The sequence below is a fragment of the Bison bison genome, unplaced genomic scaffold (genome assembly GCF_000754665.1).
Source record: "Bison bison bison isolate TAMUID 2011002044 unplaced genomic scaffold, Bison_UMD1.0 scf7180017864283, whole genome shotgun sequence".
Lineage (NCBI taxonomy): Eukaryota > Metazoa > Chordata > Mammalia > Artiodactyla > Bovidae > Bison > Bison bison.
Window position 1 is genome coordinate 3296731 of NW_011494855.1, and position 16494 is coordinate 3313224.

The window sequence follows — 16494 nt, forward strand, 5'->3', positions numbered from 1 at the left end:
CTGAGCGCCAAAGAATTGATGCTTTTGAACTGTGGTGTTGGAGAAGACTCTTGAGAGTCCCTTGGACTGCAAGGAGATCCAACCAGTCCATCCTAAAGGAGATCAATCCTGAATATTCATTGGTAGGACTGATGTTGAAGCTGAAACTCCAACACTTTGGCCACCTGATGCAAAGAGCTGACTCATTTGTAAGGACCCTGATGCTGGGAAAGATTGAGGGCGGGAGGAGAAGGGGATGATAGACAATGAGATGGTTGGATGGCATCACTGACTCAATGGACATGAAACTCCAGGAGTTGGTGATGGACAAGGAGGCCTGGCGTGCTGCAGAGTCCATGGGGTCACAAAGAGTCGGACATGACTGAGTGACTGAAGTAAAGTCAAAACTATGTGACCCCATGGACTATACAGTCCATGGAATTCTCCAGGCCAGAATACTGGAGTGGATAGCCATTCCCTTCTCCAGGGGATTTTCCTTCAACCCAGGGATTGAACTCAGGTCTCCCACATTGCAGATGGATTCTCTGCCAACTGAGCCACCAGGGAAGCCCATATGCCAGAAGTTATTTACTACAGCAATTTGTTTGTAACTGCTTAAGATTGGAAACAACTTAAATGCCCACACACAGGAGAATGGCTGAATAAACTGTGGTACATCCACATCATGAATATGACACGGCTGTAAAAAGGACCAAGGAAGAGCTCCATGAACTGATACCAGAAGATCTTCAGAGTTTAAGTGGGGGAAAAAAGCAAACAATGAAACAGTAGCAGTGTTACTTCTTATTTAAAAGAGAAGGGAAAATAATAAAATGTGTACTTATAGCTCTGGAGAAGGAAATGGCAACCCACTCCAGTACTTTTGCCTGGAGAATCCCAGGGACGGAGGAGCCTGGTCAGCTGCAGTCTGGGGTCACACAGAGTTGGACGCGACTGAAGCAACTTAGCAGCAGCAGCAGCAGCATACTTATAGCTGATTCAGGAGAGAGAAAAATGAAAGGAAGGGTAAACTAGAACCTAATGAGATTAATCACCTTTCGTGGTTAAGATTTAGGGGATGACAGTGGGATGCGAGAGAGAAGCAGGCAGCAGCACATTTCTGAGAACATTGCTTTTGGTATAGTTTTGACTTTCAGAACCTTTTTAATATAGCACATACTCAAAAGAATAAAATCTGCAAGGATGAGGGAACACCCAAATTTGAATACAAACACAATAAATGCACTCAACTATTTTTCAAATAAATAACATGGACCTTCAGCTACCATTTTATAATGTTGGAGGTATATAATTAAGGTAAATTCCTAGATATGGAATTGCTGAGTCAAAGGTAAATGCTTTTGTAGTTTTGTTAGATATTGCTAAATTCCTCTTTCAAAGGGCTGTACCAGTTTCCATTCCAATTAACAATGTGTGAGAATGTTTATTTCCCCGCAGCCACACCTACAGAATGTGTTGTCATACTTTTTTGCCATCTGGTATTTTGATGTAATTTTAATTGCATTTCTCTAATTATAAGTAAGTTTGAACATCTTTTCATATGTGTAACAGCCATTTTACAATCTTTTTTTTTTTTAGAAGAATGTGAATTTTCTGTTCATTTCTCTGTCAGGTTTTTAAACTTTAATTTTTAAAGAACTATGTATTGAAGCAATTAGCTCTTCCTCTTCAGTATTTTTGTTGTGTTTTGCACATGGCCAAAATTTATCACTTTTCTTTTTATTGTATTTGGATACAAAGTCATAGAAAACTTTTCATTATGTCCAAGGGTCATCAATATTTAAAGTACTCAGGGGTTGATTTTTTTTTAGCGTTTTCATTCCTTATCTTCTTGGAGCTTATTTTTATCTAATCAGACTCTTTCTCCCTCCTCTATGTGGCCTTTGTGTGTGTGTGTTTTCCCAGTTCCCCTCGGGTGTTTTTACTTTTTCCAGATGTACTTAGATATCAACTTGTCTAGCTCCATTAAAAAGCCTTGTGATATTTTCATTGAAATTGCATTAAATGTGTAAATTTACTTAGTGAAAGCAAACATTTTTATGATGTGGTATTATCTTATCCATGAACAAGGACTGTCTGTGTGTTCAAGCCTACTTAAAGGTTTTTTCTAATTTTTGCAAATTGCTTATTAAGCTAATTCAGAGTTTTTGTCTTTTTGCTATTATTAATGAAGTTTTCTCTACTATTATGGTCTCTAACCACTTGTTTATATATCTGAAGGCTATTGGTTTCTGTATGTGTTTGAATTCACCCTACTTGGAGTTTGCCAGGTTTCTTAAATCTGAAAATTTATGTATTTCATCAGATTTGGGAAATTTTCAAGCATTATATTTGCAGTTATGTTTTATGCCTTGTTCTATCTCTACCCTACTGAAACTCCAGCTGCACAGAACCTTATGATATCATCTCATGGGTCACGTGGGTTCCCGTTCTTTGTTTTCTTTATTCTTTTTTTTTCTCTAAGGCACATAATTTATTTTTGTTCTTTAATTTGTATTGATACTATGATTTATGGATTTGAAATTTTTTCTGCTCACTGCTTTAAATATGTGCCATAGTTTCTGACTATACCCAAAGAACTGTCCTTTTTAAAAAAACTTTCATTTCATTTTGTGGTTTTCCTCTTTGCTATGAACTAATTAGAAGACGTTATTAATTTCCAAGTAGATAAGCCTTTTTAATTTTTTACTTTATGAATAATTTTTAGCATTATTACACTGACATCAGAATGTTGTTTATAGTATTTTTCATGTTAGGGAATTCACTCAAGTGTTTTTGTGACCTAATATGTGATTGTCTTTTGAACAGTCCATGTGTTCTGTGACGGTGTCTTCACTGTCATTGGGTGTGAAGTTGACTATATAGCAGTGAGATGTTACTGATGATGCTGTTTGGCCTTATATACCCTTACTTATTTTTTGTCTGCCTAATCTGTCTTTTCCTGAGGTTGGGAGATTAAAGTCTCCTGTTATTTGCATGTTTTGTCTGTGTCACATTGCATCTCCTGTCCTTTTTGTTTTATAACAGTAGTTATGTTTGTTTTGTATTATACACAGTCACAGTGATTATCATCTCATTGTTGATCATGGCTTTTAGCAGTAAAAGATATCCTTTGTCACATAAAACATTTTTTACTTGAGTTTTATATTTTCTATGTTCAGGATCATTCCCACTTCACCATCTTCATCTGTAACATACCTCAGTCCACCAAAATCCTGTGGGCGCATCACAGTGCACCAGGTCACACCAGCACCACATGTGTGAGGTATCATGCAGTTATTATACATGAGACTTATTTATTTCATTGGTTTGTTGGTTTTTTGTTTTTGTTTTAAGATTCTCTAGGATAATTCTGCTGTTCAGTTGTTTTCAGACACCCAGGTAAATAATCTTCTATTGCATTAAAATTTTGTAAATAGTAGAGAGACTGTTTCAGAGTTGTTGTGTTACATAAAGGAATTCGTCTGTTTTCACAAGTGCCATTGCCTTTATAAAATAACAACAAATTTATTGAAATCTAACTAAATACAATAAATTGCACAGATTTAAAGTATTCAACTTGAGAAATTTTCATTTCACTGTAATCAGGACAGCATTTTCATCACCCTTAAAAACTTCCTCATGCCACTTTGTAATCTTTCTTCTTTCCACCACAGTCTTCAGGCAACCACTGATCTCCTTTTTTGCCTCTATAGATTAGTTTGCATTTTCTAGAATTTTTTTTGTAAATGGAATCATGTATACATGTGTTCTTTTTTTGTTTGTCTTCTTTGCTTCAGCCTAGTAATTTTGAGATTTATCCATATTGTTGTTATTCTTTTTTATTGATGGTTAGTATTCCATTGTATGGATACACCAAAATTTACTTATTCATTTACCTATGTATTGATGGTTATTTGCAATTTCTAACTATTACAGATAAAGCTATGAATAAAGTTCTGTTGAAGAAACCATAGTTTTGAAAGCTAAGCATACACCTACTATATGACCAAGCCTTTAGTCAAATGAAAGGAGAATAATTACCTACACAAAGGTTTATTAAAAAAAATGTTCATGACAGAATTATTCATAGTATCTCAAAGCTGAAGACTACCCAAATGTCCACTGACAGATGAATGGATAAACAAAATGCAGTCCATCCATACAGTAAATTATTGCTCGGTAATAGAAAGGAACCAACTGCTGATGTATGCAGCACCGTGGATGACTCTCAGAATTGTTATGCTTAGTGTAAGAACTCAAACACAGGAGACCACATGGTATAAGATTTCATTTTCTTGCAATTCTGGAAATATGAACTATCCCATAGTGATAGAGAGCAGATCAGTGATTCCTGAAGCAGAAGGATGTACTGCAGAGGCGCAAGAAGAAATTTTGGAAATGATGACAGTGTTCCGTACCTCAAGTGGGACCGCGGCTTCACCTGTATAAAACTCATCAAATCACACACTTTCATTGGACGTATCTGACTGTCTTTATACCTTGGTAATCTTGATTTTTAAATTCCTATCAGACACAACCAAGACAGAACAGGTAGTTTCCGTTGTTAGTTTCCTGTAAGGAAGATGCTTGTCAACTAGCCTGGACTACTGAGTGTAAGAGTTAGAGAGAAATGTGACCATGTGACGTGGTTTAAACATTGGGATAGATCTCATAGGGACAAAAAGGTGAGTGAGATCCAGTTGCAGCTTTTAAAGACGGGAAAGTTTACTAAAATGGGGCAAGGGGTATCAAGAATGGGAAGAGCATCCAGACGTGCTGAGAGAAAGCCCAGCAGAGCACCCGCTGCCCCAGAGGAGTTCCCTCCGGCTCTTCCAACGAGAACTGTTTACATGGAGATACTTGCTGTTCATGAATACACTTGATTGTCAAGGATTAAGACCTGCGGAACAGTTTTTACTTTTCTAATTAAATTTTTGGCTTAAAAAAATTTGTTTTCAGCCAAGTTTATGTGAGAAAATTAATCCCTACAGATGTGATTAGAGTGAGTCTTTACTCAGTTATCCCAAGGATGACATAGCTCATACCGTTTTAGACAACAGGAGAGAAGTTAGTTTCATACAGTGGATGCCTTTGTGCACTAGGGCTTAATTCTCTTGCAGACCTCACTGAGAAAAGCTAGTAGTCTGCATATGTACTGCCTAGGTTACAGATCTCTCCTCTACTCCTTACAAGCTTTGTAGCTGGACAAGTTACTTCACCTCTCCATGCTTCAGTATAAAAAAGAGACAGTAGTAGCTAGCAGAGAAGGCAATGGCACCCCACTCCAGTACTCTTGCCTGGAGAATCCCATGGACAGAGGAGCCTGGTGGGCTGCAGCCCATGGGGTCGCTAAGAGTCGGACACGACTAAGTGACTTCCCTTTCACTTTTCACTTTCATGCATTGGAGAAGGAAATGGCAACCCACTCCAGTGTTCTTGCCTGGAGAATCCCAGGGACGGGGGAGCCTGGTGGGCTGCCATCTATGGGGTCACACAGAGTTGGATACAACTGAAGCAACTTAGCAGCAGTAGCAGCAGCAGTAGCCAGAGTTATTGGAAAGAGTACACTGAGTGGGGGTATGTGAAATGCTTAGCACCATGTGGAAATGCAGTGCTTCGGTGCACAATAAATGATATACAAACAAGAGTGACCAACATCATCATCTTTTTTATTCACGAAGGCGGAGTCCTCCCTTGATAGGTATCATGAGTCTTCAGATATGACTCTTTGGTGGTGTTGAGAGACATCCTGAAAAGCTTCTGAAAGAGATTAATACTGGAGTTAGTTCCTGCTTGGGTACAGTCTCCATGGGCAGATGTCAGAATTTCAGATGGAAAAGCTTGAGCAAAGACAAGGAAGTCTCAGAGCCTGTCGGGGTATAAGCAGTTTGATTCAGCTGAAGCACAGGAGCGTGTTCAGGGTTAATAATGCTACTTAGGAAAGTGAGAAACAAAGTGGTGATGGCTTTGAATGCCAAGCTAAGAAGTGGAGGCTGAATTAGGTTGGTAGGGAGAGGCCTGGATGAATGTGGGTCAGTTGAGTGACATTGTTTTATTTATCCAAGCAGCATCGATGGAGCAGTCAGTGAGCCAGGCACTGGGACTGTGCAGATGAGTGAGACAGCAAGCATTGGTTTTTAAGTGCGTTGTTTGGAGCTAGATTATGTGAGGTCTAGGCTAAGCCCATTGCTTGTCTTTAAAAAAAAAAAAAAATCTTTGTTTTTCCAGAAAAGCCTATCTTATAAAATTAGAGATGATTTCATCCTGAGTATAGCATATAATCTTAACATCAAGGGTGTTTTAGCTGCCGAGGGAAAACTCATTTAGGATCTGCTATTCAGAAAGCAAGAATTGCCTAAATCCGAGATAGGGTATATGTGTTCCTCATGCAGTGGTGGGTGTTTAGCATTGATGGGTGATGCCAGAAGTCTCAGTGGGCACAACAGATCGTCAAGGAGAAGTTCCATTCACTGATCACAGTTTTGTAAGTAGGTGGGAGAGAAATGAAATCCTAAATAAAGTGTCTGGTTTCTCCTCTGCTAGAAAAAAAGATTGCTTTTTCCTCAAAGACAGGAGGTGGGATGGGAGTGGTAAGGTGGAGCGCAGCATATGTCTGAAGCCCGTAATATTCATAAATCTAGTATCCCAAGTTACTTGCTGACAAAGGTGTAAGGGTAGTTAGGTAGTGTGGCCTTGAGGAAAATGGAGACGCTCTGGAACAGTGGTGCAGACAATTCAGAGTCAATAAGAGATAAAGGGAACATCTTGGAGCAGGCGTGAGGGCATGGCATGGTTTTATATTGAATTTGGAGAGTCCTCCTGCTTCCTTAATTTCTCAAGCCCTTCTTGGTGTCATTACCGCTTTTTATCATGACTCCCAAGATGGCAAAATAGGATCCCCATTCAAATTAGATAAACAAAGACAAATGCTTCCTTCTCACCTCAGGATAATGCTGTGGAAGCCAAGCCACAGAGAACGTGGGCCCCTTCTCCCCATTTGAGTTACATGGTGAAGCAGCGGTTCACAAACTTAAGAAATGTACTGACCCTTTAAGAACAGTTAGTAGATGACTTAATTTTTACTAGTGTAGTGTTTCAGAATTAGGTACAACTGTAAAAGAAGTTTAAAACTCCTTGTGCTTAGTAGCACTTGCACAGCTACAAAACAAGAACACTTCTGTATGTTATTTACAGAAATCTGCAAAGCTAATGAAATTCAAATCGGTATTAATTTACTGTGACACGTGCATTTTTGCATAAATGTGACTGCTGCTGGACATGAGGCCGCGGTGCCCCAGCACCCTGGCAGGAGCTGGGAGCCTGCGCTGCCTGCTTGCACAGCAGCCCACTTCTCCCCCCGCGCCTCTGTCAGACCACTGCAGGCTGCCAGCATTCTGCCTTCTCTAGGCCTGATCGTGTCATCACCGCAAGGTCCAGCTCTCTTTACTTTTCATTCTTACATGGCAACACTTGATTCTTTTCTCAGGGTTAACAAAATGAAAACACGAAATTTTTACATTTTCCACAAAGGACTCATCCAAGAAGACAACTTGGATTCCTAAAACTATGTCCCAGGGTTTGTTCTACTCACTTCTCAGAGCCGGTGGCTCACGACTTGGCTGAGATTAGACACCTGGAGTGGGTTTTCGATTTCATTATTCCAGTTAAGTGGAAAAATATCAGCAGTGTTCGCTGCATGTATAAAAACCTTTCAAATTTAATCTAATACATGAAATCTCAAATAGTGGAAGGACACCAGAAGGTATTAAGTGCCAAACCAAAAAATGATGAACTTTATCTGCATCCTGCTGCAGCCTCAGAGGGTGGGGTTGGAAAACAGAATGTGGTGTGGTGGTTGCTGGGGTGTGTGTTGGAGGGGGCAGGGTGGTTTGCTGGGGGGTGTGTGTGGGTATGTGTGTGTTTTTGCTGGAGAAACCCTACACTTAGCAGACAGGGAGCCATGGGGGAAGCAGACAAAGGAGATCATTCCAAAAGTGAGCCCCAAAAGACTCCACCGTTTGGCAAGTGCCTATCGTGCCTGTCCTAGGAATTTTATATGCATTTTCCCCTGATTTTTATAATCACAGAAAACAGCTACTGCTGTTATCATCGTTAATACACTTCTATAGATGAGGCAGCCCCAGCACAATGATGTTACCACTTTTCTAAGATCTCGCAGATTTCAACAGCCGAATTTTGTTTAACTCTGAAGTCGTGTTCCTTCCCCAAAACCATCCTGCCTCTAACCTTCATAAAATCCATATGTGATCTTATCCTCCTCCTGAAATCAAATTACCAATTTTTCTTAATATATGCCTCTGAAAAATTACACGTAAATTTAGTAAAAAGAAAAAACCCACAAGGTTTCACTTTTGGTAAAAAAGAATGTTGGAGTGAGGAAACCAGGATTAAGGATATGTGTTCACCAGCAGAGCAACTTGAAAACACATCATTTCATAGCTAAACTGCACTTTTTTTTAATAAACCAAATATCAATATGCGTTTCCCTCAGAGCTGCTGAGGGTCATAAAGACCCTCAAAGTCCTGCTAAATTTACTTGTGATCTAAAAACCATTGTCACAGATGGTGAACATTTGTTATTCTCTCATTGAGGGTTTCCTGCACACAGTTCATTCTTATTGTTATTCTTATTACTTGTTTTTTTTCCTCAACAAAAAGGAAAAACTGGCTTTTTTTCTCATACATTAAGCATTCTCAACAGAAGTGAAAAATGGCTCTTGGAAGATGGGCAAAAAAAAGTATTTTTTAATATATAATGTACAGATAATATATAATGTACAGGGGCTTCCCTGATAGCTCAGTTGGAAAAGAATCCACCTGCAATGCAGGAGACCCCAGTTTGATTCCTGGGTTGGGAAGATCCGTTAGAAAAGGGATAGGCTACCCACTCCAATATTCTTTTGGCTCCGCTGCTAAAGAATCTGCCTGCAATGTGGAAGACTTGGGTTAAGCCCCTGTGTTGGGAAGATCCCCTGGAGAAGGGAAAAACTTCACACTCCAGTATTCTCGCCTGGAGAATTCCATAGACTGGGTAGGCCATGGCGTCACAAAGAGTTGGACACGACTAAGCAATTTTCACTAATGTACAGATATACATAGAGCATATAAATGTATACAGTGAATCTGTGGTGTTAAAGTTTCAAGGAAAACTGATTAGGAAAACTTATATTTAAAAGGGTCAGGAGCTAAAATGTGGAAAAGATCGAGAAACACTGTGCTCATCAGTCTCTTTGTCGCAGGCGCGGACCTCGGCCCCACACAGGTCGTGACTGGCTGACTTGCCATCTGGCCTTCACAGGGCCTGATCCTCTTCTCACTCCCCCTTCCATCTCTGCTAAACCCTCAAAGCTGTCGTCATCTCATTCTCCCTTACATTCCATAACTCAGTGTAAGGAGGTCTGCTTTGAAGAAATACAACCTAAGAACACTCTTGCTTGTGAATCTTCAGCCAGTTGTCTATCTGTATGTTTATAAAGTAACTCTCAGACTTAGAAGTAGAGAAAGGATTTGGATGACTTTCTTAAATCTGATAAAGTATATCCTGTCCTCTCTTGATTATCCTGATGAAGGATTTGGGCAGGAGGAGGCAAAGGGCCCCAGTCTCTGAGATGCAGTCAGAATCCTGCCATTGGGTGGTGCCACTGTCCCGTGAGGACTCACCTGGAAAGAGCGAGGAAACCCCCAGTTGCCCTGCCCCACAGAAGGTTATCTCCCCTCAGCTTAAGCAGATGTTAGTCAGCAAAGTGTTACTGGTACAGTTCCAGTCGTGACAAACCTGGCCACATCTTCAGAGAGGATAAAACAAACACAGGAGGGAAGTGCCGTTCGTGCCAGTCCTGGCTGCTTTCTAGGATGGAAGAGTATGATAGGCACAGATTACAAACCCAGTGATTATTAGGCTGTTTGGCCCCTGGTGGCTCAGACGGTAAAGCGTCTGTCTGTAATACGGGAGACCCGGGTTTAAGCCCTGGGTTGGGAAGATCCCCTAGAGAAGGAAATGGCAACCCACTCCAGTACTATTGCCTGGAAAATCCCATGGACAGAGGAGCCTGGTAGGCTACGGTCTAAGGGGTCGCAAAGAGTCAGACACGACTTAGTGACTTCACTTTTTGGCCCTTTTGCAGTGTTGAGTTATGCTACCGTACTTAGTTCTTCAAATCACTGATATTCTTTCAAAATCTTATTATCTTGGAAATGTCAGAAAAACGTATCCTTGTGAACAGTCATTTCTATAATCTCTTTGTATATGCAATGGATACAGTGTCCATGGATTTAAACAGTGGTAAAAATGAACAACTTTTAAGATATGTTGCCTGATTTCACAGGCAGCACTCTTAACTATCCTTGTTTACAAAAAATATTTTAAGTTATCAGGATTATCTACTTGGGCTTAATAATTATGAAATCATTGGGATTTACCATTTAATAATCATCTAAAATGTGATATTTTATTGTGGTATTTATAATGTTAAAAAGGAGAAAATTAGGGATTGTATATGCATCTCACTGAAAATATGGTATCTTGAGGGAAAAAAACATAGGTGTCATCTGGACTGAAACTTTTCCTCCCTAAATGGTTCCAACCTGACTGACTGTGTCTCTACAAATGTCATGATACTGTGCTCAGACTGTGCGAAAGAAGCCCCAGAGTGCCCACATGTGATTCAGTGAATGGCCCCCTGCGTACCTGTTCCAAAGAACCAGGAGGTGGAAGACAAGAAGACGAGCATCCTCCTCAATCCCGGGGCGCAGAATGCTGCAGAAGTACACGCAGTCTTTAGCGGTCTCCTTGCGTTCTGCTGCTAATTACTTTACTCATTACTTTTGAATGTGTTTTACGTTGGGGGAACATTAACACCCTCAGGTTTTTCCTTATTGAAGCATAGCATCATCACACTGATGGTCTTTTTCGTCAGCAGTTTTATAAGCGTATGTTGACTCTGCCAAGTTTTTGTGTAGGTCCCTTGAGCCACGTTTGTTTCTGTTCTGATTCCCGGAAGCCTTTCTTGGATTGTTCCTAGTCTCAAGCCATACAGCTTTTCTCACGCTTATTAAATATCTATGCTTGGGGTAGTGGGAAAATTGACTTGATTTATGGTATTCTCTTTCATACTAAAACAACTCTTTTGAGTATAGACACAAACACTGTGGAAGCAGATTTATCATAGCCAAAGTGAATTAAGTCACTTATCATTTGAAGTTAAAAGCCACTTGTGACAATAGAGCCAAGTGCCACATGCTGATGATATAGCACATTTAGTAAAGAACAGGGCAGATGTATTGGAAAGCAGTCCACGTGACAACTCTGGTCCCTTCTTACCGGGCAGGAAAGCAAGTCTCCTTCCTCTCACCAGCCCTGATTTGATCGGAAAGACATTAAGTGGGGCTGAGCAAGGCAGCTGCCCTGTGGGAGTGGGGGCAGAAGTCCAGTGCAGGGCTTCAGAGCCTGTGGGCGGGGAGACATACCTCCCTGGGGTTTGGCCACAGCCGTGAATGGGGTGAATGGGGTATCCGTGAGTGGGGTGGCAGAGACCCATGGGACAAGATCCTCACTATAGGAGGAGGACCCTACAAATATAGAAAAGAAGGAAACTGAGTTGACCCAGTGGGGTTGGATTGGAAGTGGAGGCATTGGGGTGAACTCATGGTTTTCAATATATATAAATAAATAAATAGATGTGCATACTTAAATATAGGTCTATATTTACATCTGTTAATAGTGAGACACATAAATACATTTATGCTTACACACACAGATACACATAAACTCAGACATAAATCCTACGTCTGACTCAGAAAAGGCCTGGGAATAATGACACCCAAATAGCATTGAGCACACCCAGAATTCACACCTTAGTTTCTCAACAGAGCAGGAAAAGTAAAACGTGAGCTTAGAACATTTTAATACCAAAAAGTAAGAAAGTGTTCAAAGAACGATGAAATCAGAACAGTAAGAAACTGAAGCCAGCTCAAGGGGATTCCCATGGGCCAAATCTGAAATTATTTGAGCATCAAAATAAGGAATGATTGGAACATTTTATAACCCATTGAATAAAATTTGAATAGCTGAGTCCTTACTGTTATAAATAGATAACATAAACTGAATAAAGAGAATTTTTTCTTACAATAGGATGCACCACTAATAAATGTAGAAGGAATGATAGAATTTTCAAAACCATCATTTGTCAGTCATGCTAGTAATAAATAACTCAGCCCCGTGAAATCATTAATTACCAAGAGAAAAATTAATTTTTCAGTGAAGAAAGCTGGCCGTTGCCACTTTAACAAATCAATCAAGATAAACACCATCAGCTATCAGAGAAACTGAATTTGTCCCCTACCACCTAGTGGGATGGAAAGAACACACTGCTTCTATGGTATTCCTGCCAAAAATACTCCTGTTATGACTTGTATCTAATCTTGAAGACACATCAAAAGAACTGAGAGTAACTCTACCAAGTAACCACCTTGTAATCTTCAAAAGTCAAGAAAGAAACATTGAGAAAGATGGAAGAACTGTTCAAGATGGAAGAAAACTAAAGAGACTCAGACTCTGTGCCATATGTGATCCTGGCTTGGGTCCTTCTACTATAAAGGATGTCCTGACAACTGGCAGAATGTGAATGGAGTCTGTAGGTGGCAGTGATATGTCGGCATTAATTTCCTGATATTGATGGTCATATTGTGGTTCCTTTGGAGAATTAGCCTTGTTTGTAGGAATTACAGACCAGAGCACGTAGGGTAAAGAGCTATTGTGTCAGAGCCTCCTCGCAGATGGTTCATGGAAATAGGGCTCTTTGAATTTGAAATTATTTCAGATTTTTTAAAATAGCAAAATAAATGTCCTTTCAGGCCTATTCACTACTAGAGAAATTATTATTCCCTTTCAAAACTACAGAGGCAGACTTTTAATACAAATCTACAGCCAGAAAATATTTCCTTATTTTGAGATCTTTTATATTTATCAGATAAAAAATAATAAGTTTGCAGATGATCCCTAAGACTGTTTTCTGTTTTAACATACTAAATACACACACAAACATGGCCAATAAAGAATTTTTAAATGGCTGATGGAGCTTTGAATATACTCAGGCTTCTAAACCTGGGGCCAAAAAAACAGTTGAATACAATTTTAAAAGTAGCATCCCTGCAAAAGAGAGTGTTGGGCTTTATTGTTTTTGTTGTTCCTTTGGAGTGCAGTTAAGAATGTGAACCTGCAAAGCTGCCTATTTGGAACCGTGGCCATCACTTACAAGATACGTGACTCTGACAAAATATTTGATTTTTCTAGGCCTCAGTTTTCACACCTGTAAATTAGGATCGATATATATGCATGCACGTTCAGTTGTGTCTGACTGTTTGCAACCCCATGGACTGTAGCCCACCAGGCTCCTCTGCCCATGGGATTCTCCAGGCAAGAATACTGGAGTGGGTTGCCATTTCCTTCTCCAAGGGATCTTCCTGACCCAGGGCTCGTATATGTGTCCCCTGCATTGGCAGACAGGTTTTTTTTTATCACTGAGCCACCTGGAAAGCCTGTAAACTAGGATACCAACATTGAAATCACAGGTATGTCAACAGAATGAATGTGATAATATATGACAAGCACTGAGACTGTGGCTCATTGTAAGCACTCAGCAAAGTTGGCTGCTGTTAGTTTTTCAAGAGAAGTTAAATTGATTCATCAAAACACTCTAGTATGATTATGTTGCCTTCATTCTCCCTCACCAGGAGTAGAATTACTCAAAGGCAATAACCAGTAATGGTCTCTGCTGTTAAACCTGTCCCAAGATCAAACTAAAGCCTAGAAACAGAGCATGTTTTAGAAGACAGCAGGCACTGTAGTGCCAGTGTTGGTTGAATTTCAGATTGGCTGCTTACAAGCTTACAAGACTTTGGTCTTGGTCTATAAAATGTCTAGAATGTACAAATAATCATAGTGATTGCAAAGGACTATTGGGGGTTAAATGAGATAATCTTTGCAAAACTTTCTTTGAACTGGCCCAAAGAATGTCTGCCAAAAACGTGTTGTTGTTGTTTTTTTCTTACTCCTTTAAAGGTGTGAAGTGAAGTCACTCAGTCGTGTCCGACTTTGCGACCCCATGGACTGTAGCCTACCAGGCTTCTCTGTCCATGGCATTTTCCAGGCAAGGATACTGGAGTGGGTTGCCATTTCCTTCTCCATTTAAAGGCGTAACTCCATTAAACAGTTAATTTAGAAGAATGGAGGCCTTAGCATTAGAAGTAGTAGCAGAGCATTTGAGGGCATGTTTGAGAATTGTGTTAAGTTCGTCGCTGTGTGTTCCTGCATGGGTTTAGACTACCAACGCTGGGCTTAAATTGCCTCCGAAGGAATTTCAGTTGACAAGAAGCATGCCACATGTTGTGTAATCCCATTCTCGAGAGACGCTGAAGAAGGGTAGATACCCATCTTTGTAGAACAGCATGGATTTAGGGCACGCGAGCCCTGAAACCAGGGACAAAGGAAAGAATCTTGATCCAGTCCCCCATCTCTGTTAAATGAGGAAGAGAATATTCATTTTTCCAGGCTGTAAAAATGTAAGCCTTTCTTCTTGCCAGAAAGGGGTCATGTCATATGCACAAAGTGTATGTGTGTGGTTTCTTTTAAAGAGAAGATGTGCTTCCTTTAAAGAGCATGTAGTTGTTCATCTAGAAGTTAGTGACTCTTGGTCATTGATCTAGGACTTCTTCAGAACTCTGAGTTTCACCAGAAGAGCTCTGAATATGATTTTCTGCCTTCATTCATTCACTCAGTCACGCAACAAGTATTTGTTGAGAACTCCCTCCTTCTATTCCAGGCACTGTTAGATGTTGACTACTTAAAAAGTAAACAAAACAAAAACAGATTGCTCATGGAAGAGGACCAGTCTCCTGCTCTTAAAATTTCTAATGGGTTTTATGGGAGCTCTTTTCATAGGAGCTGACTTCAAACCGTGAAAATGAGATTCTTTGGGCTCCAGCTCTGGATAGATCGGTGTTCGGTGTGTGTAAAAGCAGGCGTTCTGACTTTGCCTGGAGCTGCCTTCCCTGCAGATTTCCTTCAGGCAGCATCCCTCTGCCTAGTGGACGCCAGTGACCCGGGGGAGAGGTGCCCAGTGTTGATAGCTAGTGTGAAATTAAACGTGGCTGGTTGCTGGTGGAATGTGTTATGAACTAGAAGCTCTCTGTGTCTGCCTTCAATACAGGGGAGGAGATTTTTCCTTCCCACAATCATGGCGATGTTAACTCTCTCAGCCGACTAGTGGCACAAAGGAAAACTGCCGCCTGGGTCTGCACTGGCGAAAGCAGAAAGCTGCAGTTACGGGCATTTCCCTGCGACAGGGAGCACTGGCAGTGGCTGTGCCGGGAGAGCCGGACGCGGAAAAAGCACCCCACGAGAGCAGTTGGTGGTGACATGCCTCTGTTTTTATCCAGATATGCTAGAAGCATGTTTATTCACTGTGTTGCGTCTGCTGTGATAAGACCCTCTTCCTTCGGATGCCCTAGACCACCATTTGTTTAGCTGGAGAACTTAATGAGTAATGGATGTGCTTGGCTGGCTGATAGAAAGTATTTCCATAGCCTGCGGCTGTGTTTATAGAGAGCCGGAGAGAGACCACAGGCAGCAATTTGTCTTCTTAGGTATCAGCAAAGTCTTCTCTTTTAACAACTAGGGGATTTATTTTTAACTGCTTGAGTCAGTGTTTGTCAGATGATGCGGACCATCAAACTGCAGATTGAAGTCCCGGGTGCGGGGGAGGCTGGAATGGCAAGGGAAAGGGGGCTGGCTGGGAAAAGGGGTGGGATTTCAGCATCGTGCCTCCGTGGCTCTGCCTCCCAACGTGGGAGAGAGTTTCGGGCTTCCAGCAGCAGGAGTGGATTTGCAGGTCAAGCTGGGAACGAAAGGGTAACGGCTGCCTTCAGCTGCTTAAAGATATAACTGCCCAGGGATCGGGGTATTGTGAGGAGGTGGCCGGCGGCCGGCACCCGGCAGGGGCCAGAGGATTCCCAGTGCCGGCCTCTGCTGGTCGGCAGATTGAGCTTTTCCTCTGCTGGATGCTGCCTGTCTCCAAGAGCCTCTCACCATGATCGATAGCTCCAAGAAGCAGCAACAGGGCTTCCCGGAGATTTTAACTGCTGGCGATTTTGAGCCACTCAAAGAAAAGGAATGCCTTGAAGGGAGCCACCAGAAAAGTCTCAAGGAAGGTCAGTCTGTCTGTGGGCAGAGGGGCAAAACGGTCACATTTACCCTCCCGTGAACCAGGCTGAGCGTGTGTGTCTCCTTCCCACGCCGTGTGTCTGCCCTCCGTCCACTCATGTACCTTATACACTCTAAGTTCTTTGAAATGAAAGCGTAATGCTGTTCTCGGTAGCTCTTTCTGAAGATTCATTAACTGATGGAACTCTAGGGATTTGGCAGTAATACAGTAAGGTGACTTAAGAAGCCAGTCCTCATTTCAGTAAGATGCTTCCAGGTTCATTTTGTCTATT

The 16494-nt window shown here is 41.2% G+C and overlaps 1 protein-coding gene across 5 annotated transcripts in view; it reads left to right on the top strand.

The window, feature by feature from the left end:
* The window catches only part of MKL2 (MKL/myocardin-like 2), a 230959-nt gene that overhangs the window by 143543 nt on the left and 70922 nt on the right, over nt 1-16494 (top strand). Inside the window, exon 1 of one of the 5 annotated variants that reach the window (XM_010849433.1) lies at nt 14164-16209. The exons of the other annotated variants lie outside the window; for them this stretch is intronic. Within the exon in view, the coding sequence (XP_010847735.1) occupies nt 16089-16209 (121 nt within the window). The 5' untranslated portion in view covers nt 14164-16088. Of the gene's footprint in view, nt 1-14163; nt 16210-16494 lie in introns of those variants that run through there. 5 annotated transcript variants of the gene reach the window in all.